The sequence below is a fragment of the Corythoichthys intestinalis genome, chromosome 13, assembly GCF_030265065.1.
Source record: "Corythoichthys intestinalis isolate RoL2023-P3 chromosome 13, ASM3026506v1, whole genome shotgun sequence".
In the NCBI taxonomy this organism is placed as follows: Eukaryota; Metazoa; Chordata; class Actinopteri; order Syngnathiformes; family Syngnathidae; genus Corythoichthys; species Corythoichthys intestinalis.
This window is the reverse complement of record NC_080407.1, coordinates 48,488,814-48,515,977: the sequence shown is the minus strand read 5'-3', so window position 1 is coordinate 48,515,977 and position 27,164 is coordinate 48,488,814. Positions and strand designations below refer to the sequence as shown.

The following is a 27,164-nucleotide window of genomic DNA, read 5'->3' as shown; positions in this document are numbered from 1 at the left end:
AGGCAAAAAAAATGCTACATGGCAAAATCCATTTAGCCACATGGCAAAGAAAAAATGCCACTTTGCAAATACCACTTATGGTTCTCGCTGTCTTTCAATTTTGAGTGAAAATTAATTTTTACTTGCAGTAACATTTGTTTTTAAGTTCAATATTCGTTTCTGAACCATGGTATGTACACTACTCCCGAAACGTTTTAGATAAATTGCAAGCGCGCCTAATTAAACTAGCAAACTTTTTGGTGAGTAGTGTATTTGTGGTTTATGTTTCTCGCCATTTAGGGAGCGCCCATAGAACATGCTATCTTACCGGTGAGTATCATTATAGCACCTTGCTAACCCTTCCACTGTTCCCCACGTACTGGCCCGACAGTGGAGTTGGCAGCATGCGGCGAGTGAAGAAGCGCTAATGCACGCTTGTGTCCCGTTTGTGTGTGTTCTGACGTAAAGCCGCAAACGAGGGGATTCGAGTAAACATCTCAGGGCTTGCGTCAGCAGCCGTTTTACTTGAATATTCTTGACCGTTTTCAAAGTTTCGGCGGGATAACGGCGCTGGATTACGTCCCCACTGAATGCCCAGGTAGCAAATGCACGGCCCGCCACTGGTGTGCGCATGTCAGTCCGAACCATGTCACTACAATTAGCTCGTTTCACGCTCAATCTCACCCTATTATGACTGACCCCGAGGTTGCGTGTGTGTATGGACGTCCGGTGTGTGTTCCTTCGATGTGTGTAATTGAATTTCCATGCGAAGTGAAGCTGTCGCAGGGCCGGAAGATCGGGTTTCGCGCTTCTTCGCTCCCCGCGCCCCGCTGCGTTTTTAAGAGTCTACCCGGTGCTCTTCCTCAGGGCAAAGTGGCGCAGACGGCCTGCATGTCGGCGTGCAAGCACGTCTCTACGTCGCTGCTGCAGCTGCTGCTCGACCCCGAGGTCAAACAAATCTCCATGGGGGCTCTGCACCAGCTCAACGCCGATGTCGACGAATGCGAAGGTGAGCGGCGTTACCTTGTTGTCAGTGTTAGACCATAAAATTGAGTATGGAATCCCCAGTCTCAGACGAGCACTCACTCGGACAAAAAGCTTGAAAAAATAATGAATTAGTTCAAAAGTGCAACTCTTTAGCATTCAGAAACACTAAAAGAAATGAATAAAAAACATTGTGGTGGTCAGTAAATGTTACTTTTATAAAGCAAGTGCAGGGAAATAAATATAGAATCACTAGAAACAAACAAAGAAATAACAATCAAAACACATCTCTAGTATTTAGTTGCAAACCTCTGGCTTTTATGACGGCTTTCATTCTCAATCATCAAGGACTGAGGGAATTTTAATGTTTTCTCCATCTTTGTAAATCTCACTGGAACGGCGCCAAACAAAAGTTCCAGCATCATCCCCTTGTCCAAGGTTTTCAATAGGGTTGAGATCTCGGCTATTTGCAGGCCATGTCATTGACCGTATGAGTCTTTCTCCAAGGAATGCTTTCACAATTGTAGCTCTGTGGCATGATGCATTGTCATCTTGGAAAATGATTTCATTATCCCCAAACATATTTTCAATTGAAGGGATTAGAAAGCTGTCTAAAATTTCAATATAAACTTGTGCATTTATTAAGGATTGGATCACAGTTCATTTGCCTGACATGCAGCCCCATATCATCAAGGACTGAGGGAATTTTGATGTTTTCTTCAGGCAGTCATCTTTGTAAATCTCACTGGAATGGCACCAAACAAAAGTTCCAGCGTCATCACCTTGTCCAATGCAGATTTTTGACTCATCGCTGAAAATAGCCTTCATTCAGTCATTCACAGTCCATGATTGCCTCTCCTTAGCCCATTGCGGTCTTCTTTTCTGTTTAAGTGTCAATGATGGCTTCGTTTTAGCTTTCCTGTATCAAAATTCCATTTCCTTTGAGCGATTTTGCACAGTTCTGTCACATAGCTGGACTCCAGCTTCCTCTCATTTCTTCATTATCTGGGTCTTTGAAAAAGCCCGAACCGTTTGACCGATCGGCACCCTTCAAATATCGAAACCATTGGAATTCTCATGCGACGCAGGAAATTTTTCGAACGACCCTGAAAAATTTTCCGTTCGCCTGTAAACGCTGATTTTATTAGATTTTTCGGGAAAAAAAAAAAAAAAAAAAAAAGACAAAAAGTTTTTAGTCCTACAGTTTTTGACCAAATCGCATAATTTGGACATAAAAAATTCCGGGACGGTGAGAGGCATAACAGTTTCCAGAATTTTGAACAAAATTAACGGTTCCCCGGAAATTTGCCAAAAACTTTCCCATTCATTTTTAATAGGATGCAACGTTGGTTCAAATTTCCCATTCACTTCCATTGGAGTTTCCAATGGAATTTACAGTGCATTGATGCTATTAACGGCCATGTATGCCGAATCTATTGATGCCAATGTACTTGGATGCCATCGACAGCCATTGACGTCCAAATTCCCCATTCATTTTCAGTGGGAAAAAAATTATTGTCCCCAAATCAACAGGAACTAGGACATGAGCCCCAAATGTCCCAGATTCCATTGACGGCCATGGACGTCCAAATTTCCCATTAATTTCCAATGGCATTAACATTGCATTGAGGCCAATTTAGACATATGCCATTGACGGCCATGTATGTCGATTCTATTGATGCCATTGTGCTTGAATTCCATTGACATCCAAATTTCCCATTCATTTTCAATGACATTTACTTTTTTTAATGCCATTGACGGCCATGTTTGTCGATTCTATTGATGCCAATGTGCTTGGGTTCCATTGACGGCCATGGACGTCCAAATTTCCTAATTATTTTCATTAGCGTTTACGTTGTTTAATGCCATTGACTATCATGTTTGTCGATTCTATTGGTCCCCGAAATGTCCCCAAACTAAATTTGGGGGGGGGCTAAGATCGGTATCTCCACACAGCAAAGACCCAGAGATTTCTCCAGAAATTTCAGTTCCTAGTTTATCTTGTTGTACGTCTTCTGTTTTCAAGCCATATGGCCTCTAGTTGTTTGCCATGACGTCTGGATGTCTTCCTCGGTCTACCAGTACGCTTAACTTTAACAACCTTGTCATGCTGTTTGTACTTGGTCCAGATTTTTGATACAGCTGACTGTGAACAGCCCACATCTTTGGCAACCATGCGTGTAGCGTTACCTTCTTCAAGAAGTTTGATAATCCTCTCCTTGGTCTCAAGAGACCTCTTTCTTGTTGGAACCATGATTCTAGTGAATCCACTTGGTCCAGCAGCCCTCCAAGTTGTAATAACTGCACTGTTTTTAACTGCTGACTAACAAGCAGATCCAATCTAAGGCCTAATTAAGGAAAGGAAATTGACTGGGTGTGTCTGTATTTTCTCCTCAAAATGGAGTTATTCCATATTTTTTTCCCTGCACTTGCTCTATAAAAGTAACATTTACTGACCACCACAATGTTTTTTATTAATTTCTTTAAATGTTTTTGAATGCCAAGGAGTTGCACTTTTGAACCAATTCATTATTTTTTCAACATTATAAAATGTCTGAGTGAGTGCTTTATTGCTAGGGCTTGTATAACCTACTTACAATGCTTAGCATTACCATTTATTGGCTAAAGCTAGCTCACAAAAACTAAATTGTAACTCTTGAAAGGAGTTTGCCACGAGTAGACGTCCAATTCATTTGAACTGGGAGGGCTGGCCGCGAATGAACAACCCTTCCAGTTCAAATGGAATGGACGTCTATCACCGTAAATGAGTTCACTGAGTTCTATGGATAAAATATTTTCTACGATGAGACCGACATCGGGCCAACGCCCATGTCCAGCCAGCACCTTCAATGACTTTTGAACGAAATGCGTTAGACTATGACTGGACTGATACACAATATGCTTTTTGTGCGACCCGGGCTGATGGGGGACGGGTTTCCGATAAGCTTTCGCTTTTCCAGTCTTCCTTGTCTTTCCTTCGGGTAAACAAATTCACACTCTGAAACTGTTGATGATTTTTTGTTTGTTGACAATTACAATAAATTCATTCATTCTTTCATTCAAATGTCAGCCAATGAGTCAAAATCAGTTTCCTAGCTATCTCGATTAGCATTAGCCTTCTAACGAAGCTAATGCGCCGGACACTGAGCATTAAAAATTTGTCATCTGACTTGTTGCATGCATTTTCGCCCAAAGGGGGCGCCGCGAAACAACACCGGCGCCTCCCACTGGGTCGAAATCGGAACTTTTCCCCCCAAAGACACAATTTAAAATGGATTAAAAGGAGACAAAAGGGGCAACGCGATGAAAGGGGCTGAGGGAAAATCGGATTAAACGAATGAGGTGCGAGATGGAAAAAAAAGACAAGTACAGCTGACAAAAGAGAAACGCGCACGGAGGGAATGAAAACCGACGTGGACTTTGAAAAGGGCGGATTAGAGGTGAATTTGGGGCTTCAAACGTACTTTGAGAAAAGATGGCCGCCTGCCGCAGGAAGGAAGTGACAGACATCAGACGGAACGCGGGAAGAAGCGGAGTTGCGGTGGCGGCCGCCTTTTTTGTGTGTCACGGGGTCACCGGAGATGGCAGGCGTGTAATTCGGGGGCCGCCATTTTTGGTCAAGTGGAAGGACTCGAAACCACAGTAAAGTACATTATCAAGCTAAGTTTGTTCATGACAAGACCCCAAGGTCTGACATCTGCCATTGACGGCGCTAGACGTCCAATCCATGGCAGCTAATGAGTCAATAATTGACCAGTTATTTTTGGCGAACGCCAGCGGGCTTGTTTGCCAAGTGACGCCGAGACCCCGGCATCGACCCGACAATGAAATGCAACACACACACATTCCCTTCTCTGACATGACTCGAACCGCCACCCCTCCCCCCTCCCGCTCCTCCCCCCGCCCGTCATTTGTCTGCCAATCTGTCCTGATGCATAGCGAATCTAACCAGGTCTTTTATTCCTTTTTTTTTCTCCTCTCCTCCTCCTCTCTTCCCTCGCTCCGGGGGTGGACCGTTTGTGTTTTTCCCACAGGTTTTGCCAGAGCCGGCCCGGTCGCAGGCTTCCAGGGTGACACGTTGCTTCTGGCCTTCAGTGACTTGAGACAAGTAGGTCTTTGTCTACGTCGTCGTCTTCTCCTTCGTTCCTCGCTATCCCTCCTCCCGCTTTCATCCTTCCGCCCATCCTCCTCGGACAAGCGTTCTTTAAAATACTTTCACCCTTCAGATTCGCGATCTTTTTCATTTGTGGCAAATGGTAACATTTTCTTGAGATTTTCGCGTTCCTGGTAACCGAAGTAGAAATCAAGAGGACGAGAAGCTTAAAGGTGCTATGAAATGGCGACCGTGTCAAAAAAAATGAAAGGGACTCCATGTAGGAAGAAATTTTTGGCACGTTTTTAACCTTTTTATAGTTATTCCACCCAAAATAATGCACTTTTTTTTCATTGCGATGTCTAGCTTTCTAGCGCTAGGCTGGCTAGCTAACACTGATAGCATGCTAGCAATCCGCTGTTTGGAGATCTTTTAGGTGGTGGCGCAAATGAAGACTAATTCGGATCTAATTTCTTTATTTAGCGTATTAGCCAGAATATGATTATCTCTAGCTTTCTAGTGCTGCGCTAGCGAGTACATGTTGACTGAATGACAATACGCTCACATAAAAAACAAGAGAATCGGAAGCCTAGGTACCAATAGCATGCTAGCATCCTTAAAAAAAACTCCAACTTGTTCTGGGTGTGACATCATCTTCCGAAGACTAATTCGGATCTAATTTCCTTATTTACACTATTAGCCAGAATAAGGTCATCTCTAGCTCTCTAGTGCTGTGCTAGCATGCTCAAATAATGACAATACACTCACATAAAAAACAAGACAATAGAAAGCCTACATACCGATAGCATGCTGCAAAAATCTGCAATTCGTTCTGGATGTGACATTATCTTCTTTAGACCACTTCGGATCTAATTTCCTTATTTAGCCTATTAGCCAGAATATTATTATCTCTAGCTTTCTCGTGCTGCGCTAGCTAGTACATGTTGAAAGAATGACAATACGCTCACATAGCAACAAAAGAACAGAAAGCCTAAGCACCAATAGCATGCTAGCATCCTGCAAAAATCTGCAACTTGTTTTGGATGTGACATTATCTTCTTTAGACCACTTCGGATCTAATTTCCTTATTTAGCCTATTAGCCAGAATATGATTACCTCTAGCTTTCTAGTGCTGCACTAGCTAATATATGTTGAAATAATGACAATATGCTCACATAAAAAACAAGAGAATTGAAAGCCTATGCACCGATAGCACGCTAGCATCCTTCAAAAATCTGCAACTTGTTTTGGGTGTGACATCTTCTGAAAACAGCTTCGGATCTAATTTCCTTATTTAGCCTATTAGCCAGATGTCTAGCTTTCTAATGCTGCGCTAGCTAGTACATGTATACTGAATGACAGTACTCTCACATAAAAAACGAGAATAGAACGCCTATGTACTGATAGCTTGCTAGCATCCTTCAAAAATCTGCGCCTTGTTGGGTGTGACATCAACTTCCGAAAACCACTTCGGATCTAATTTCCTAATTTAGCCTATTAGCCAGAATATGATTATCTCTAGCTTTCTAGTGCTGCGCTAGCTGTCACATGTTGACTGAATGACAATACGCTCACATAGCAACAAAAGAATATAAATCCTATGCAGTGATAGCATGCTAGCATCCTGCAAAAATCTGGAACTTGTTCTGGGTGTGACATCATCTTCCGAAGACTAGTTCAGATATAATTTCATTATTTAGATTATTAGCCAGAATAATATTATCTCTAGCTTTCTAGCGCTGCGCTAGTAAGTACATGATGTTAGAATGACAGAACGCTCACACCGATAGCATGCTAGCATACTGCAAAAATCTGCAACTCATTTTGGGTGTGAAATCTTTCGAGATTTTGGATCTAATTTCATTATTTAGCCTTTTCAGACACTTTTATTGGATGGAATTGCGTCCAAAATACGGTCTATCATTTTAAAGTCAATCGCTGTTGCATTTCAGGGCGGCTTTAACTCATTCGGTGCGAGACAGCGGATCTGTTTTTACTGCGAAAGTGCAACAACACTATGATGTCTATTGCTATCAATGGCGACAAACGGGTTAACCAACAAGAAGTACGGCGGGCCGAACAGAACCGCCGTTGGTGGTTTTTGGGACTCCGGCGGGTGAGGTTGGCCTGTGTGCGCGTGACAGCAGTTGACGGATGGGCCGGCAGGACGGAGCGAGTAGGATGAATGAGGTGACGGACAGAGACGGATAGCCCTTTATCCCTCCTGTCACAATCCCGCTTTCTTCCCCGCCTCGCTTCTCTTTCTGCGCCTGTCGGGATGATGCAGTGCCTCGGCTTCATCCTCCTCTTCCTCATCTCGTCCCTCCGTCCGTCTCCTTCCTCGGCTTTCTTCTCGCTCGCCGCTCATTGTTTTTGACGCCATTCTTATCATATCAAAAGGAGCTTTTCATACCTCGCATGTGTCATGTGCCAGGGCGTCCCCTTTCACACGCGCATTCTTCGCCCCGCCCGCGTTCTCACACCGAGTAATGTACGCGCCCGCCCGAGAGATGATTCCGTCGCGTTTGAAGAATTTTACAAAGTTCATCCAAACGACTAAACACTATCTTAAAAGACGTACAAAAGTAATGATGACAACAGTGATGCTTTAACTTACAACTCAATACTCCGACAAAACTTAACCGACATAATTTTGGCTCAATTGCAAAAGGGGGCGGAGCTATAACATAGTACATAACCTAAAAACGGACTGCAGGCTCACCGCTAGCATCTGTTAGCTATAGCTAGCTAGCAATCTATGTACATAGATTGATCGAATGCAAATTGTTGAATGGATAATTCAACGTCTCGTAATCGTGAACACCGCTAGCAAACTTACCTTGACCTGTCACACCCTTATCTCACCGATCCTATTTGTTACTAGGTGTAATTTCAATGAGTTTATCGCTTGTAGACATGAACGTCCATTCATTCGCTGCCATACCTCCTGCTTCAAACAGATTTGGACTTCTACAGTCCCTGACAAAAGTTTTGTCGCTTATCCATTTTGTAGAAACAATTGCTAATAACCTGACTTTTAATTATTCAATTGGTTTCAGAAATGGTTCATATGAAAGCTAAGACCCTCCCAAATGATGGTGAATGGACAAAAATATATTTGTTTCACTGAAAAAAAGATTTATCAGTGAATGAAGACATAAAGGTCAAATTTTGGCAAGACAAAAGTTTTGTCGCCTACAGAAAGTAGTGTGAAAATTGATCAAAAAATGTACAAAAATATGTTACATAACATAATATTTTGTATGACTTCCATGGGCTTGAAGGACTGCATCCATGCAATTTATTGATTAAGTCATCAGGAACATCAAAGAAAGCAGTCTTGCATGCCTCCTAGAGTTCATCAACATTCTTGGGTTTCGTCTTCCATGCTTCCTCTTTCATCCTACCCCAGACATGCTCAATGATGTTCATGTCTGGTGAATGGGCTAGCTAGTCCTGGAGGATCTTGAACTTCTTTACCTTGAGGAACTTTGAGGTAGGGATTGAAGTATGCGATGGAGCACCATCCTGCTGCAGAATGTCAGAGGCAGCTAAGATTTGTTGATATTTCAGACTATTTATGTTGCCTTCCACCATGCAGATCTCTCGCACACCCCCATACTGGATGTAATCCCAGACCATGATTTTGCCACCACCGAACTTCACTGTTTTGTGAAAGGTGGATATTTCAGATGAATCTTCCATTGAATTACACCACAGTCGCCGCAAATATTGCAGGAGACCTACTGGAGCCCGCATGGATCCGAGATTCACTCAGAAAACTGTTAAGTTTGGTGGTGGAAAAATCATGGTCTGGGGTTACATCCAGTATGGGGGTGTGCAAAAGATCTGCAGGGTGGAAGGCAACATAGTCTGAAATATCAATAAAACTTAGCTGCATCTTACATTCTGCAGCAGGATGGTGCTCCATCGCATACTTCAATCTCTACTTCAAAGTTCCTCAAGGCAAAGAAGATCAAGATCCTCCAGGATTGGCCAGCCCAGTCACCAGACATGAACAGCATAAAAGAGGAAGCATGGAAGACGAAACCCAAGAATGTTGATGAACTCGGGAGGCATGCAAGACTTCTTTGATTTTCCTGATGACTTCATCAATAAATTCTATGAATCCAGTCTTTGAAGCCCATGGAAGTCATACAAAATATTAAATTTGGATCTCACAGCACCACTACTTAATTCGATTAGTACTTTTTTGGGATCAATTTTCACACTACTTTCTGTTGGCGATAAAACTTTTGTTTTATTGATATTTCAGACTATTTATGTTGCCTTCCACCCTGCAGATCTCTCGCACACCCCCAGACCATGATTTTGCCACCACCAAACTTCACTGTTTTCCGAGTGAAGTCGGTCTCCTGCAATATTTGCGGCGACTATGGTGTAATTCAATGGAAGATTAATCTGAAAAATCCACCTTTGGCACTTTTCCAGCGTCCATCCTTTTGACAGGCTGTGGGCCTTGGCAAATGCATCACGGTTTTTTAATTGTCTTTTGTTTAATGCTGGTTTCTGGGCACTGATTCGACCATGGAGGCCATTTTCTAGACAGAATTCGACAGACTGTTCTGGTTGACACAGGGACTTCAGGTGACCAGGTGCATTGGAAAAAGGGCTGGCTTTGGATTTTCCAGCCAACAACTGGTCCTCCCGAGCAGTTTTCTTGCGGGGTCAAAAACGTCTCCAGTCTGTTCATATCTTTTTTTAATCTTCTGTACGAGATGCTGAGACACATTGAAGGTGTCTGCCACATCTTCAGTGGATCTGGTCTTCAGGCTCTTAAATAATTAACACTTTGGTCTGAGGAGGAATCTTGTAAAAGGTCAGGATGCAGTTAATGTGACAGTCTAGTGCACTGGGGTTCTTTTTATACACACCTGAGAGTTAATTGATCCTTTATTGGTAACAGGTGAAGCTCTAATCTGTGATTGTGTGCATTATATGACAAGGCGACAAGACTTCTTTGCAAAACTTGACTCGCTGGGCTTTACCAAGCTTTAAACATCAGAACAGTTTTGTTTAGCACCGAAATGTTATTCCAAAACCTGTTGGGATTAAAATGATCCATTTCTTGAAAGAAAATATTGATTACAAATATATTAGAGGGACACTTCAGGTCCATGTGTATGCAAGCGACAAGACTTTTGTCAGGAACATATTAAGCAGATCCTAACCCTCCGTCGTTTTGACTTTCGGATCCGAATGTCAACGGGGAAGGGAGGAAACGACAACAAAACACGGTCCCGGTTCTGTATGCTGATGGCGGGTGAAAGCATCCAGTCAGGTGAAAGTGATACGTACAGGGTGGTCTCTCGACCTCACTCCCCCTCGCTCTCCTCGGGAGGCCGACACTTTCCTTCAAGCGTGTGAGAGCTCACACGGGGCGGGCGGACGGGCTTCAATAGTACGGGTGAAAAAGGCCGAAAAGGAGGATGAGCAGCAGATGGACGTGTAAATGCGACGCCGCGAACGTGACTGCTTTTACAAACAGAAAATAGCGCAATTTTGACAGGCGTAGAAAAGCCTCGATGGACTTTTTTCCCCTCCCTCTTTGCCGTACTTCCTTTTCGAACGAGCGCATTTGCCGTCAATCAATCCGAAATCCTCGAAGTGCTTTCGTGTAAAAGGTCGGAGGTCACCTTAAGTTCACCTGATGTTATATGAGAGTAAGCACTACTTTTATCTAGAGCTGAAGGTGATTAAATTAGGGTCAGTAGTGCCACGGACGGTGGAAACTTGTCTTAAGACCCCTGCAAACTCTTATCTGATGAGCGCGTGCGCGTACGCCGGCCCGCGGTACGCGACGGAAAGCAAAAGCGCTCTTATCTGCGGGATTTATGAGTTCAAGCTCGCGTCGGTGTGGGAGAGGTCGGCGCGCGTTCTTCTCGACCCCCGCCTCAACTTCCTGCCCCGTCTGTGGCCGGGCCTTATCGCCGTGACGACGGGTCAGCCAGTGGTCATGACAACAGCGTCGGACGGGGCGATAACACCTGCGCGCGCGCATGTTTCCTGTTTGCAAAACATCTTTGTCGACATTATATTTCGAATTCATTTATAAAATAACGCAAAAGTACCTAGTAACAAGGTTGTCGATGTGTTTTCTTAGTTTCATTGTACTGAGTGGTAATTTGATAAAGTTACTGTGCGGTCAGCATAAAAACAGTTCCTTTTTTTCGAGCAAATCTAGTTCGCCAATCACTGTCATTGAGTTCAGATTTACGTGTTTGTTGTGTCCACATTCAACCAGCTATTTAAAATTGTATAGATTTTGATGAAATCATACTGTTTTTATTAGCTTTAACATTTATAGGGCGACGGACTATTTTTGCAAAATAATAAGAAAAAAATAATAATCTAAGTCCACATATGTCGACATCACATTTTGGGTAATTTACGCCAAGATATTAACATTTGGTATATAACTGTGGCCGACAAAATGTCATGTATGTGTAATATATAATGTATGTGTGTATATATATATATACAGTATATATAGATCAATGGTTCTTAACCGTGCGAATGGTACCGAACCTTTTGGAATTACATGATTAAGAATTTTTCAATTTCAAAACATATACAACTATATATCTAAGCTAGCAAGATAATAACTTCACAAATTCCCATTCAAAATTCCTCTCATGTTGACAGCATGTTTGAGACCCCGCTGCCCATTGGTCTGTCATATAACCTCATACCAAGTGTGAGTCAACCTTCCACTGAGCAAACCAGTTCCTCCTCCCATCAGATCGAGGACTAGCGGTTAAAAGAAATGGATTAAGCCTGTAAACTGGGAGCAAACCAGTCTACAATGTGGTCTAAAAAGCCACTTTGGTTTAATCAGCGTACGAAAATAGGGCTCTGTGTTTCTTTGCCTTCACCAAACCCCTCAGACTGACTCAACGAACCCAGTTTAAGAACCACTGATATAGACGCATACATCTATGTGTAGATGTATATATAAATATACAGTGGGGAGAACAAGTATTTGATACACTGCCAATGGTTGGCAGTGTATCAAATACTTGTTCTCCCCACTGTATATACATATAGACATATACATTTATGTGTGCATCTAAATACTATAAAGACGTTTGCATCTATATACTATAATGACGTATACATCTATATAAAATATACAGATGTATACATTTATGTGTGCATCTATATAAAATATATAGACGTATACATCTATCTGTACATTTATATATATATATATATAGACATACATCTATGTGCATTTATATAAAATATATGGACGTATACATACACCTATATGTGCATCTATAGTATATAGATGTATATATCTGTGTGCATCAATATTAAATATAGAACGTATCATCTATGTGTGTATGTATATATATATGTTAGGGCTGTCAAACGATTAAAATTTTTAATCGAGTTAATTACAGCTTAAAAATGAATTAATCGTAATTAATCGCAATTCAAACCATCTATAAAATATGCCATATTTTTCTGTAAATAATTGTTGGAATGGAAAGATAAGACACGAGACGGATATAAACATTCAACATACGGTACATCAGTACTGTATTTGTTTATTCTAACAATATATCAACAAGATGGCATTAACATTCTCTTAAAGCAATGGATAGAAAGACTTGTAGTTCTTAAAAGATAAATGTTAGTACAAGTTATAGAAATTTTATATTAAAACCCCTCTTAATGTTTTCCTTTTATTAAAATTTGTAAAATTTTCAATCAAAAAATAAACTAGTAGCTCGCCATTGTTGATGTCAATAATTGCACCTTTTCACTCATGGTACTAACCCATAAAATCAGTTGGACCCAAGCGCCAGCAGAGGGAGCTAAACACCAAAAAACAAGTAACAAGCAGACATTACACTGTACTGTCATTTTAGTCGGTTTGAGCGGGGCATGTGCGTTAATTGCGTCAAATATTTTAACGTGATTAATTTAAAAAATTAATTACCGCCCGTTAACGCGATAATTTTGTCAGCCCTAATATATATATATATAAAGTCATATATACAAAGTTTCGTTGTGCTTTTTGTAACAATGACAATAAATATTCTGAATCTGAATATATACAGTATATATATATTAATATAGTATATATATATGCCAATGGGAAAACCCATTGGCAGTGTATTAAATACTTGTTCTCCCCACTGTATATATATATATATATATACGTATGTGTGCATCTATATAAAATATATAGACGTATTGTCTATGTGTGTGTATATACATATATATACTGTATACATATACACACACACACATCTACTTGTACGTGTGCATTTTTATACTATATAGACGTATACATCTATGTGTACAACTATATATAATATATAGACGTATACATCTGTGTACATCTATACCTATACTTATGTGTTTTTCTAAATTATTATCTTATCCAAAATTGGTATGAGCAAATAAAATGATGAATTGTTAAAATAATTTTATAAAAAATTATATATATTTTTAATTTCATGGTATTTAACTCATTGCCTGCCATCGACTCGCTAAGCTACTGACAGCACGAGACTTCCAATCCAGTGGACATCAATTAGTGATTTAAAAAAAATGAAAAAACAACTAATATAAGTCGAACATTTTTATAGCATATTGACCAAAAGAAAAAAAAAAGTTTTTGTCTTGCGGAAATTTTTTTGTCGTCGGGGGGGGGCTGAGCGGTCGCGCCGCCTCGACGCCGCGCGCTTCGCCCGCTCAAAGGCGCTGGCGGCTGTTGTCCAAGTGGCTTTGTGTATTTCCACTCTTTTCCGCGGCTCCCCCTTCCCCCAACATGTGGTTTCGCTCGCCATCCCTCTGCATCCCCCTCGTCCTCTCTCATCCCTCTCTCACATATGGTTTCTCTCTCGCGTGTTTGGTGTTACCCAGAGTTCACTGGGGCTCCCGGCTCGCGTGTTCTTCCAGGCAGAGGATCGGGGGTTAAGGGGGGCAGCGGCAGGTTATGCAACAGTTTGAGATGTGGGTCATTTCACCTTGTGTTTTTAGCTGTTGGAGCTCTTCACGCAGTGGGACTGGTCCACCTACCTGGCCGACTACGGCAAAGCCAGCTGCAAGTATCTGCGCGTCAACCCGCACGCCGCGCTCGCCCTGCTGGAGAAGTAAGCTGCCGGCGCGCCCCGCCGTTTTACACCTTCCCTCTATCGCTCTCAGCCCACTTCTTTCTCCTTTTGTGTTCTGTCCGTCGCGACAGGTTGTCGAAACCGTGAGTATCGTTCTCAGCACGAGTGATCTAACGAGTGATTTGCTCGCGAACTGACATTCCCTTTTTACAGAGTGGTCACTTGTGTTGTAAGCTGAAATTGGAGTGGAAAAAAAACAATGCACCCCACAGTCATTTTGATTCTAAATTGTAGAAAAATACTGTATATTTCCAGATTGTAAGTGGCATTTTAGTGAGCAATGTTTAGGTTTTTTTCCCTCTTCTGATATGGTTTCTTATCTACAGATTTGACTATTTTGTGTTATGTTTTACCGATCATAGCCTATATTTTTATACCATTAAAAATAATGCAACCAGTATTAAGTCCATCATTTTGTCAACCAAAATAAAAATAAACTGAATAGCAACAAATTCTATTCATAAAATGTATTAAATAATAAATATCACATCCGAAAATAGTTCAATCTCAAGCCATATCACAACTCGGATCAAGAAAATACAGAAAAAATTTTTAAAATCCTATTTTGTTGGCGTTAAAGTGAGCCTCCATGATAAAATAACACATTTATCTTTTAAAGATAAAGCAGATTTACAGCTGCCAAACAATTAATCGAATCTGCTTTTGCAACCAAAAACAACCGATAACAAATATCGAATTGAGACAATGCTAATACATTGCAATAATAACAATAAAACAGAGAACAACAAGCTAAAAAGCTAATAGCATTTTACAAACTAAGGAACCACGTCAACAACTGTTCCAATGGCTTTAATGTCATTTCCCGGCATTGACAGGGACAGACGTCCAATCCGTTTGGACGGGGGAAAAAAATGAAATCATAGACTTCATAACCTATTGACATGACATGGAAAACGGGGCCGATACGTAGGGGGCCTATTTTCAAAAACGTCAAATTCAAATATTTACAAAACCAAAACAGGCACCTACCTTAGCCATATATGAGTCTCCATGAGCAGCGGCATAAAAAAAAAAAATTCAAAGTCGTTCCCTTACAAAATCCCGATTAAGAATTTTTTTACATAAGTATAACACTTAAAATGGCTATAAAAGTCTCAGATTTTACACTAGTTACACAAATATCACCAAATGCAGAGATAATCACCTGTATTTTCAGGATCAATAGCAATATTTAACAAATCATACAAGTTTTTGACCAAAATAGCAACTAATTTTTTTTTTTTTTTTTTTATCGCAAGTTTTCAACAGCTAATAAATCACTCAATTTAACATTAGAAACTTAATACTTGAGGAAAACATGCAGAATCCATCATAAATAATATGTAAATAGATAGTTAATAAAGTCTATATACAATCACAACTTATTGTACAGTACAATAGAATATCCCTTTATTATCACATACACGATATACTGTACTGTTGGCGAATGAGGCTAACTGCCGCCTGGCGTAACAGAAGCATTTCTGGCGAAAATTCTTGTGAATAAATGCTTAAATCCCCAAATTCTTCACAGATATGGACGTAAAACAGTCTCGATTCTTGGTTAAAAGCAAAGAAACCGTGCAGTTAGCGTTTATTGTACATAAATATGTCGAGGTACGAATGCTACTATGTTAGCGAATGAGGCTTGCGACCGCCTGGCGTAAAAGGAGCTTTTCTGGCGAAAATTCTTGTGAATAAATGCTTAAATCCCCGAATTCTTCATAGATATGGATGTAAAACAGTCTCTATTCTTGGTTAAAAGCAAAGAAACCGTGCAGTTAGTGTTTATTTTACATAAATATGTCGAAGTACAATGCGACTATGTTAGCGAACGAGGCTAGCGGCTGCGTGGCGCAAATTAAGTAAAAGCTTTTCTGGCGAAAATTCTTGTGAATAAATGCTTAAATCCCCAAATTCTTCATAGATAGGGACGTAAAACAGTCTCGATTCTTGGTTAAAAGCAAAGAAACCGTGGAGTTAGCGTTTATTTTACGTATATTGTCGAAGTTCAATGCTGCTCCGTTAGTGAATGAGGATAAAGGCTGCCTGGCGTAAACAGAGCTTTTCTGGCGAAAATTCTTGTACATAAATGCTTAAAACCCTGAATTCTTTATAGATAGGGACATAAAAAAGTTTCGATTCTTGGTTAAAAGCAAAGAAACCGTGCAGTTAGCGTTTATTTGAAGTATATTGACGAAGTACAATGCTACTATGTCAGCGAATGAGGCTAGCGGTCGCCTGGCGTAAACAAAGCTTTTGTGGTGAAAATTCTTGTGAATAAATGCTTAAATCCCAGAATTCTTCATAGATATGGATGTAAAATAGTCTCGATTCTTGGTTAAAAGAAAAAAAAAAAAAGGTGCAGTGAGCGTTTATTTTACGTATATTGATGAAGTACAATGCTACTACGTTAGCGAATGAGGCTAGCGGCCGCCTAGCGTAACAGGAGCTTTTCTGGCGAAAATTCTTATGAATAAATGCTTAAATCCCTGAATTCTTCATAGATATGGACATAAAACAGTCTTGATTCTTGGTTAAAAGTAAACTATGAGGCTCGGCCCCCTCTGATAAGGCGTCGCGCAAAGAATGACAAAGTGACACGTCAATAGTAATGATGTCTATGATGAAACAGTGCGTCTTATAATCCGGAAAAGACCGTCATCAGAACAACGCGTGGCGACAAACGAGTGACTCTGCTTTTTGCGTCAGGTTGCGGGAGAGCAGCAGGAAGAACGTGGTCTTCGTGCAGTTCCGCAAGACGGAGCGCGACAGGCAGAAGCTGATCGACGCCGTGGTCAAGCAGCTGCGCAACCTCATCGCGCAGCACCACGCCTGAACCGAGTCAACGGGCACACTATCTATGCAGACGCACTGAATTTGCTTCTTTTCACTTCACAATAAATGTTCTAATCCACCGAGTCATCGTTACCTTGTGTTTTTGTCGCCAGCGGTGGATGTCATCGGTGATGCTTGGAACCTAAAGACAAAAAATATATGTATATATTAATAAGAAATTACAATGGGACTTTGCTTTGGTAGATACAGATCTATCAGGTTGATTTGGGGACATTTTGTGGACACGTCCTGATGCACGGCTGTCAATGGACTGTAATGGTAGGTTTTTCTGACATTGGACGTACATGTCTGTCAATGGCATTGACTTACTTGGGCGCCAGTTGAATGTCAATGGGCTGTCATGGTTGAAAAAATAAATCACAAGGACCTATTTTTCTGCCATTGAAAATGAATGGAAAATTTGGATGTACACGGCTGTCAATGGGACAGTTTTTGGCCAATTATGGGGAACCTTAAGTTTTTGCCAAATTCTGTATATGGCGGAAAACACTCAGGTGACTTGAAGTTCCGCTTCGAGACCCCGAAATTTAGCCAACTTTCAAAATTGTCCGATATGCATGTGTAATACATAATTGGAAAGCTTAAAATCTCTATTTTCTGGGGGAAGAAAATTTTTGAGCGGGAGAGCATTTAAAAAAAAAAAAAAAAAAAAAGTTTTTTAAACAGCAAAACCCCATTTGGAGGTGAGAGCACGCGAGAGCAGAATTACAGACGCCATGACTTTAACGAGATATTATTGCGTATTTGACTTGTTTTCGATCCAAAAACTCCATGTAACATGCATCACCGAGTGTCAAGACACAGCTGTGAATGGCCAAAGCCGGATTTTGGGCGGATTTTACGGGTGAAACGTGGTAATATAACAAGGGTCGCGATGCAGAAATTGCAGACATCAAAGATTGGTTTAGATTTTCTTTTTCATATATTTACCCTTTAAAACTTTTTTTTTTTTTTTCTTGTTTGGATCTATTATTTATCATCTAACATCTCGGAGAAAATGCGACAAAGACAAAAAAATACAATTAAGCGATAGTTAGGAGGTAGATATCCGAGACTTTTTTACGGACGCCATTTTTTTCATTGTGACGTCATTGGTTTAAAAGTTTAAAATATGTGAGTGAATAATTTTTTAAAGTCTTTAAAAAAAAAAAAAAAACATTTTTTTTTTTACGAAATATCTGACATCGATTAATGATTTTAAGCTAAAAATAACAGACATTTTGAATAATAAATATAACAAATTACCTTCGTTTTATGGCTGGGTTGAAACAAAAGCGGTTGCGCGATGTCTGTAAACGGGGGTTTTCAGGGTGAAACGGACAAATTAAAAATATTTCGGGGGCTTAGTGCGCCATGAATCTGCTATGGCAGCATATAGACATGTTGTTCTATCAAACACAACAGTTGTTTTGGCTTAAAATACAGCAGTTTCTTTTAAAGAGGAGTGCAAGAGCAGAAACTGCTTTTTCAGTCTTGTCTGTGTTTTCCGCCATATACAGTCGTGGTCAAAAGTTTACATACACTTGTGAAGAACATAATGTCATGGCTCTCTTGAGTTTCCAGTTATTTCTACAACTCTGATTTTTCTCTGATAGAGTGATTGGAACAGATACTTCTTTGTCACAAAAAACATTCATGAAGTTTGGTTCTTTTATGACTTTATTATGGGTGAACAGAAAAAAGTGATCAAATCTGCTGGGTCAAAAATATACATACATGGATCTGAAAAAGCGAATCATTGACTTGAACAAGTCAGGAAAGTTACTTGGAGCCATTTCAAAGCAGCTGCAGGTCCCAAGAGCAACAGTGCAAACAATTGTTTGTAAGTATAAAGTGCATGGCACTGTTTTGTCACTGCCACGATCAGGAAGAAAACGCAAGCTACCACCTGCTGCTGAGAGAAAATTGGTCAGGAGGGTGAAGATTCAACCGAGAATCACCAAAAAGCAGATCTGCCAAGAATTAGAAGCTGCTGGAACACAGGTGTCAGTGTCCACAGTCAAGGGTGTTTTGCATCTCCATGGACTGAGAGGCTGCCTTGCTCCAAAAGCGGCACCTTAAGGCTCGACTGAAGTTTGCTGCTGATCACATGGACAAAGATAAGACCTTCTGGAGGAAAGTTCTGTGGTCAGACGAAAGAAAAATCGAGCTGTTTTGCCACAATGCCCAGCAATATGTTTGGAGGAGAAAAGGTGAGGCCTTTAACCCCAAGTACACCATGCCTACCGTCAAGCACGGTGGTGGTAGTATTATGCTGTGGGGCTGTTTTGCTACCAATGGAACTGGTGCTTTACAGAGAGTAAATGGGATAATGAAGAAGGAGGATTACCTTCAAATTCTTCAAGATAACCGAACGTCATCAGCCCGAAGATTGGGTCTTGGGCGCAGTTTGGTGTTCCAACAGGACAATGACCCCAAACACACATCAAAAGTGGTAATGGAATGGCTAAATCAGGCTAGAATTAAGGTTTTTGAATGGCCTTCCCAAAGTCCTGACTTAAACCCCATTGAGAACTTGTGGACAATGCTGAAGAAAAAAGTCCATGTCAGAAAGCCATCAAATTTAACAGAACTGCACCAATTCTGTCAAGAGGAGTGGTCAAAGATTCAACCAGAAGCTTGTGGATGGCTACCAAAAGCGCCTAATTGAAGTGAAAATGGCCAAGAGACATGTAACCAAATATTAGCGCTGCTGTATGTATTTTTTTGACCCAGCAGATTTGATCACTTATTTCTGTTCACCCATAATAAAGTCATAAAAGAACCAAACTTCATGAATGTTTTTTCTGACAAAGAAGTATCTGTTCCAATCACTCTATCAGAGAAAAAGCAGAGTTGTAGAAATTACTGGAAACTCAAGAAAGCCATGACATTATGTTCTTCACAAGTGTATGTAAACTTTTGACCACAACTGTACAACTTTAATGCCCCTTAAAATGATGTTATTTGGTCAAAAATTGTAGCACAAGTAACATTTTTGGAAAATCTTTTTGAAAAAACCCGTGTTTACGGGCGAATGGAAATTTTTTGGGGGGGTTCATTCGAAAAATTCCCTGCGTTGCATGAAAATTCCGGTCATTTTGATATTTAACGGTGTTGATCGGTCAAACGGTTTGTACGAACGAGCGCCATTCAAAAAAAAAAAAAAAAATTACTATGGCCCATCTAATGATTAGTTTACAGCTAGTTAGCTAGCTAGCAATCTGTGGCTATTAATCTAATGCTATTTGCTGAACGGATCATAAGTTTTATTACTAATAGACGTCCAATCATTTGAAGTGGAATTCAAATGATTGGACGTCATAACTGTCAGTGGTTGCAAATAAAGAAAAACAATCAATTAACACATTTGGGTTGCAATCCAGGCTTGGATACAGAAATACAAAAAATGTGAATAAATTGGCATATTTCATCTACAGTGCTGGCACCCCAGCAATTCTGTCAGATAATGCTCAATTTCTCCCAGAAAATGATTGCAATTACAAATGCTTTGGTAGTAATATCTTCATTTATTTTTCTTGCAATGAAAAAACACAATAGAGAATGAAAAAAACTTAAAACTCCAAAAATGGGCAGGACAAAAGTATTGGCACCCTCAGCCTGATACTTGGTAGCACAACCTTTACACAGAATAACTGCGAAAAACCGCTACCAGTATCCAACAATAAGTTTCTTACTGCTGGAATTTTAGACCATTCTTCTTTGGCCAACTGCTTCACGTCTCTGAGATTTGAAGGGTGCCCTTTTCAGATCTTTCCCAGGTGTTCTATGGGTTTCAGGTCTGGACTTATTGTTGGCCACTTTAGAAGTCTCCAGTGCTTTCCCTCAAACCATTTCCTAGTGCTTTTTGAATTGTGTTTTGGGTCATTGTCCTGCTGGAAGACCCATGACCTCTGAGGGAGACCCAGCTTTCTCACACTGGGCCTTACATGATGCAGCAAAATTTGTTGGTAGTCTTCAGATTTCATAATGCCCACGGTTAAGCAATCCAGTGCCAGAGGGAGCAAAGCAACCCCAAAACATCAGGGAACCTCTGCCCTGTTTGAGTGTGGGGACCGTGTTATTTTTTTTGAAGGCCTGGTTTTTTTCTTCCTGTAAACTTTATGATGATGCCTTTTCCCAAAAAGTTCAACTTTTTGTCTCATTTGACCAGAGAACATTCTTCCAAAACATTTTTGTCTTTCTCAGGTAAGTTTTGCCAACTCCAGCCTGGCTTTTTTAAGTCTCTGGGTCAGAAGAGTCCCTTTTAATTCAGACGCCGACGGATAGTACGGGTTGACACTGTTGTACCCTCGGACTCTGGGCCGGCCCAGCCTATACGCAGACTGTGCAGCTGCTTAGGGCCCCTGACCACTAGGGGGCGCCCAATCTGGCAATTGTTTAATTTATATTCTATTTTGTTTCCTACAGTTTGCTTTATTTGACTTTTGTGAGTTTTGATACTTGATTACAAGCTTAAAAAATAAAAGTTCTTCCTTAACTTCTTTCTTTCCTCTTTTGAAGCATGCAGTGAAAATCTGATTAATATACAAAATATGGACGTATGGGTTGGATTGCATGTATGTGTTTCACAGTACACTGTGACGAAATGGTGGGCCAAAAATATGGGCCCCTTTGCATTATTTTGCTTAGGGCCCCCAAATGACCTCGGCCGGCCCTGCTCGGACTGCAGGACAGCTTGAACTTGTTTGGATGTTAGTCGAGGTTCTTTATCCACTATCCATCTCTCGTTAATTTTTCTTTTCCATCCACATCTAGGGACACTGACACTGCGCACGTTAGACAGGAACATTCAGGTCTTTGGAGATGGACTTGTAGCCATGAGATTACCCATGCTTCCTCACAATTTTGCTTCTCAAGTCCTCAGACAGTTCTTTGGTCTGCTTTCCTTTCTCCATGCTCAATGTGGTACACACAAGGACACGGGACAGAGGTTGAGTCAACTTTAATCCATTTTAACTGGCTGTGTGTGATTTAGTTATTGCCACCACCTGTTATGTGCCACAGGTTAGTAACAGGTGCTGTTAATTACACAAATTAGAGAAGCATGACATGATTTTTTTTCAAAGGGTGCCAATACTTTTGTCCGGCCCATTTTTGGAGTTTTGTGTAAAATGATAATGATTTATTTTGTGTTTTTTCATTGCAATCAAAATAAATGAACACATTACAACCAAGGCATTTGTAATTGCAATCATTTTCTGGATGAAATTGAGCATTATTTGTCAGAATAGCAGGGGTGCCTGTTTTCCTGAAATTTCCAGGTTGGCGGTGAATCAGTAACAGGCACACTTTTGCTAAATAGACAATGTGTATTGATTGGAAAATGCAGATTAAATGATTTATTTATTACAATCCAACAAGAGCAAGCAACAAGCATCAAAAACAAGCATAACAAGGGTAACGATGACGCTAGATTTGAATTTGTCAATCCCAGAATCCCCGCGCTACGTTACAGCACAACCAGGTGTCCCTTAGCAATGAAAATCACTTACCGTGACAAATGAGCGGGAGCCAACGCTCCGGTAAGGCGACGAAGGAACAAAGCCAGGCGAGCCGTACGTGACCCGCTGGCGGACTTCCTTCGCCGCCTTACCGGAGTGTGTTGGCTCCCCGCTCGTTTGTCACGGTAAGCGATTTTCAGTGCTAAGGGACGTTTCGTTTTGCTGTAACGGTAACGCGGGGATTCTGGGGTTGACAAACTCAAATCTAGCGTCATCGTTGACATTTGTTGATAATTGTTTGCTTGCTCTTGTGGGATTGTAATCAATAAATCTCATTTATGCTGCATTTTCTAATCAATAAACATTGTCTATTTTGCAAAAGTGGGCCTGTTACTGATTCACCGCGAACCTGGAGATTTCGGAAAACAGTGCCAATACCATAGGTGGAGTTTGACTTTTGGGGCAACATGATGATGACCCTGAAACGCAGTGTTAGCAATAAAACTAACTTACATTAATTTTTAAAAACTGAAAATGAGTGTTTTTTTGTTTCCCGTCATTTTTTATGGGAATTCAAAATCTGGTTGCTTAGGACAGCTACAGTATAATTTTAACCAAGATTGTCATCCATTAAATATGGTACACATGGTGGTGGCTCTGTTGTACAATTAGCGTCTTTAGTGGCGCAAATTGAAATTTTGCTCACCATTTTGGCGGTGCTCTCTGGCATTTCATGTTCCACATTTTCAATCCTTGGCTCTTGCTCAGTAGTTGTTGTCGCTTTTGAAAGCTTAGGTTTGAAAATTTTTTACCTATATCTACCTTCTTTGGTCCTCAGGTGGTTTTAGCTAAAAAACGCAAATGACCGTCTAAGGTGCTAGTCACATGATCTGTTCGAAAAATAATTTTGACCCATTATAATTTGTTCATTGTTGTTGTACAATTTTGATCGACAATATTTTACCGGAAAACTCTTAATTTTAATTTAATTTTAAAATCATATATAGGATAGTTAATGTTGGGTCTAAACTAGGCTCAAACCTTTTTACCAGACGGCCACTTGAGGAGAGGTTGGAGAGAGCGCAAATCGGAGTCTTACCGAACTTTCTCTCAGAGCTCCTCACTCTGCCGTCTTTTTATTAGGGAGCCGTTGTTATGATCATGCATTACATCAGTTGCAAGGCGTCATTGTGACGGCAGTTTGTGATTTGCAGCGCACCTCTAAGTGAAGATAGCAACTTTGTTTTGAACACACACACACTCGCATACAATGTGGTTGGGGGAGTACAAACATGTACATTAGTCACTCCGCGTGAGAATGCATTGTTACAGTGTTTAACTAATTCGCGTCATAGCTTGGGAGCAGTTATGGGAGAGCATACTTGTACAACTGGCGTAATAAGTGTCATACAGATAAGCTTATCTTACAGTTAATTACATGCAATGACACTTTTTTGGCACAGGGGCATGCCCCCCTTGGCTCCCCTTAAACTCCGCGTATGGCCAATTCTTTTGGACAGCAGTGTATGTACTCTGTACCAAAACGAAATACTCCAATAAATTCTAAATCCCCACTTTAGACCAAAAGGAGACTCAGAATAAATATTAAAACTAATAGGTACAATGTGGTTATCTTTATATAATGCACCCACGCAACCATGAGCCATGAAACTTTTGTGGCAGTTTTTGGTCAAAATTGTGTATTTCTTGTCCTACATTTACATCTAAAAAAATTAAAGCGCACAAATGTTATATAGCGGTTTTGCAAAAAAAAAAAAAAAAAAACCAAAAAACAAAAAACGATTTCATCAAAATTGGACAAAAAAAAAAAAACATTTATTTCGAGCAACTCGGGTATTTTTTGGGGAGTCCGTTAGTTTGTCCGACATCTGCAGGAGATAATATGATCAAGCTCCTCTTGATTTTGTGGCACTTTTTGGTCAAAATTGTGTATTTCTCATCCTACATTTACATGTCAAAAGAACTAAGGCCCCCAATTTTAGATAGCGTTTTTGCCCAAAAACAAGTACGGTTCTACCAAAATTGGACAAAATACCCCAATTTATTTCTAGCAACTTGGTATTTTTTGCGGAGTCCGTTAGTTTGTCCGACATCTGCAGGAGACGATATGATCAAGCCCCCCTTGATTTTGTGGCCCTTTTTGGTCAAAATTGTGTATTTCTCGTCCTACATTAAAACTAATATGTACAATGTGGTTATCTTTACATAATGCACCCACGCGACCATGAGCCAAGAAACTTTTGTGGCAGTTTTTGGTCAAAATTGTGTATTTCTTGTCCTACATTTACATCTCTAAAAAATTTAAGCACACAAAAGTTATATAGAGTTTTTGCAAAAAAAAAGTACGGTTCCACCAAAATTGGACAAAAAAAACCAATTTATTTCTAGCAACTCGGTATTTTTTGCGGAGTCCGTTAGTTTGTCCGACATCTGCAGGAGATAATATGATCAAGCTCCCCTTGATTGTGTGGCACTTTTTGGTCAAAATCGTGTATGTCTCGTCCTACATTTACATTAAAACATATGTACAATGTGGTTATCTTTTTATAATACACCCACGCAACCATGAGCCATGAAACTTTTGTGGCAGTTTTTGGCCAAATTTGTGTATTTCTTGTCCTACATTTACATCTCAAAAAAATTAAAGCACACGAATGTTATATAGCGTTTTTGCAAAAAAAGTACGATTCCATCAAAATTGGACAAAAAAAACATTTATTTCGAGCAACTCGGGTATTTTTTGGCGAGTCCGTTAGTCTGTCCGACATCTGCAGGAGATAATATGATCAAGCTCCTCTTGATTTTGTGGGACTTTTTGGTCAAAATTGTGTACTTCATGTCCTACATTTACATGTCAAACGAACTAATGCCCCCAATTTTAGATAGCGTTTTTGCCCAAAAACAAGTTCGGTTCTACCAAAATCTGACAAAAACCCCCCATTTATTTCGAGCAACTTGGGTATTTTTTGGGGAGTCCGTTAGTTTGTCCGACATCTGCAGGAGACAATATGATCAAGCTCCCCTTTATTTTGTGTCACTTTTTGGTCAAAATTGTGTATTTCTCATCCTACATTTACATTAAGACTAATATATACAGTGTGGTTATCTTTATATAATGCACCCACACAACCGTGAGCCATGAAACTTTTGTGGCAGTTTTTGGTCAAAATTATGTATTTCTTGTCCTACATTTACATCTAAAAAAAATTAAAGCGCACAAAAGTTAAATAGCGTTTTTGCAACAAAAAAACCAAAAAAAACAAAAAACGATTTCATCAAAATTGGACCAAAAAAAAAAAAAAAAAATTATTTCGAGCAACTCTGGTATTTTTTGGGGAGTCCGTTAGTTTGTCTGACATCCGCAGGAGACAATATGATCAAGCTCCCCTAGATTTTGTGGGACTTTTTGGTCAAAATTGTGTATTTCTTGTCCTACGTTTACATGTCAAAAGAATTAAGGCGCACAATTTTGTGTAGCGTTTTTGCCCCCCAAAAAGTATGGTTCCACCAAAATTAGACAAAAACCATTTATTTCTAGCAATTCGGGTATTTTGGGGGAGTCCGTTAGTTTGTCTAACATCTGCGGGAGACAATATGATCAAGCTCCCCTTGATTTGGTGGCACTTTTTGGTCAAAATTGTGTATTTCTCGTCCTACATTTACATTAAAACTAATATGTACAATGTGGTTATCTTTATATAGTGCACCCACGCAACCATGAACGCAACTTTTGTGGCAGTTTTTGGTCAAAATTGTGTAAGCGCACAAATGTTATATAGCGTTTTCGCAAAAAAAGTACGATTCCATCAAAATTAGACCAAAAAAACAAACCCATTTATTTCAAGCAACTCCGGTATTTTTTGGCGAGTCTGTTCGTTTGTCCGACATCTGCAGGAGACAATATGATCAAGCTCCCCTTGATTTTGTGGGACATTTTGGTCAAAATTGTGTATTTCTTGACCTACATTTACATGTCAAAAGAATTAAGGCCCACAATTTTATATAGCGTTTTTGCCCCCCCAAAAAGTACGGTTCCACCAAAATTAGACCAAAAAAAAAATATATATATATTTCTAGCAATTTGGGTATTTTTGGGGAGTCCATTAGTTTGTCTAACATCTGCGGGAGACAATATGATCGAGCTCCCCGCCCATTTTGGTCAAAATTGTGTATTTCTCGTCCTAAATTTACATTAAAACTAATACGTACAATGTGATTATCTTTATATATCAGATACGGAACATCAAAACATGTATTCATGTGAAATTGTGAAATGTACAAAATCATTTTTTCTAGATTTACTTGGAGTTTTTAGCCTATCAAATGGCAATTTATAGATGAAACGTGCAATGGTTTAAACATGTATATGATATAAATTAGGTTAAAAAATTCCCACTGAGGATTGAAATGTCAAGTTGTTTGCCACACCGCCACCAGGAGGCGACATCGCGCAACAAGTAGTCTCGGAGCGAAATTTCCAACTCCACGCGACTCATCAACACCTACCCGCGCGGCTCTCGTGATGTCACACGAGATCGATCGCAGTCCGTCGGACTTCTTTTGCGCCAATTTGGGGAGCGTCAGAAGAAGTTGAAAAAGTCACTATGCCGCAACTTTTTTTTTTTTTTTTTT

At 40.1% G+C, this 27,164-nt stretch overlaps 2 protein-coding genes across 5 annotated transcripts in view; one reads left to right on the top strand and one right to left on the bottom strand.

Moving 5' to 3' along the window:
* exoc6b (exocyst complex component 6B) overlaps positions 1–18,580 on the top strand; it is a 50,527-nt gene extending 31,947 nt beyond the window's left edge. The window contains exons 19-22 of one of the 2 annotated variants that reach the window (XM_057853811.1): positions 847–988; positions 4,998–5,071; positions 14,075–14,187; positions 16,921–18,580. In XM_057853811.1, the coding sequence (XP_057709794.1) occupies positions 847–988; positions 4,998–5,071; positions 14,075–14,187; positions 16,921–17,047 (456 nt within the window). In that variant the 3' untranslated portion in view covers positions 17,048–18,580. The other variant, XM_057853812.1, reaches the window with a different exon arrangement.
* Positions 1–27,164, bottom strand: part of tkfc (triokinase/FMN cyclase) — a 170,661-nt gene that overhangs the window by 46,502 nt on the left and 96,995 nt on the right. For 2 of the 3 annotated variants that reach the window (XM_057853816.1, XM_057853815.1), the window contains exon 4: positions 17,141–17,188. The gene's annotated coding sequence lies outside the window, so the exon portion shown is untranslated. Of the gene's footprint in view, positions 1–17,140; positions 17,189–27,038; positions 27,153–27,164 lie in introns of those variants that run through there. The other variant, XM_057853817.1, reaches the window with a different exon arrangement.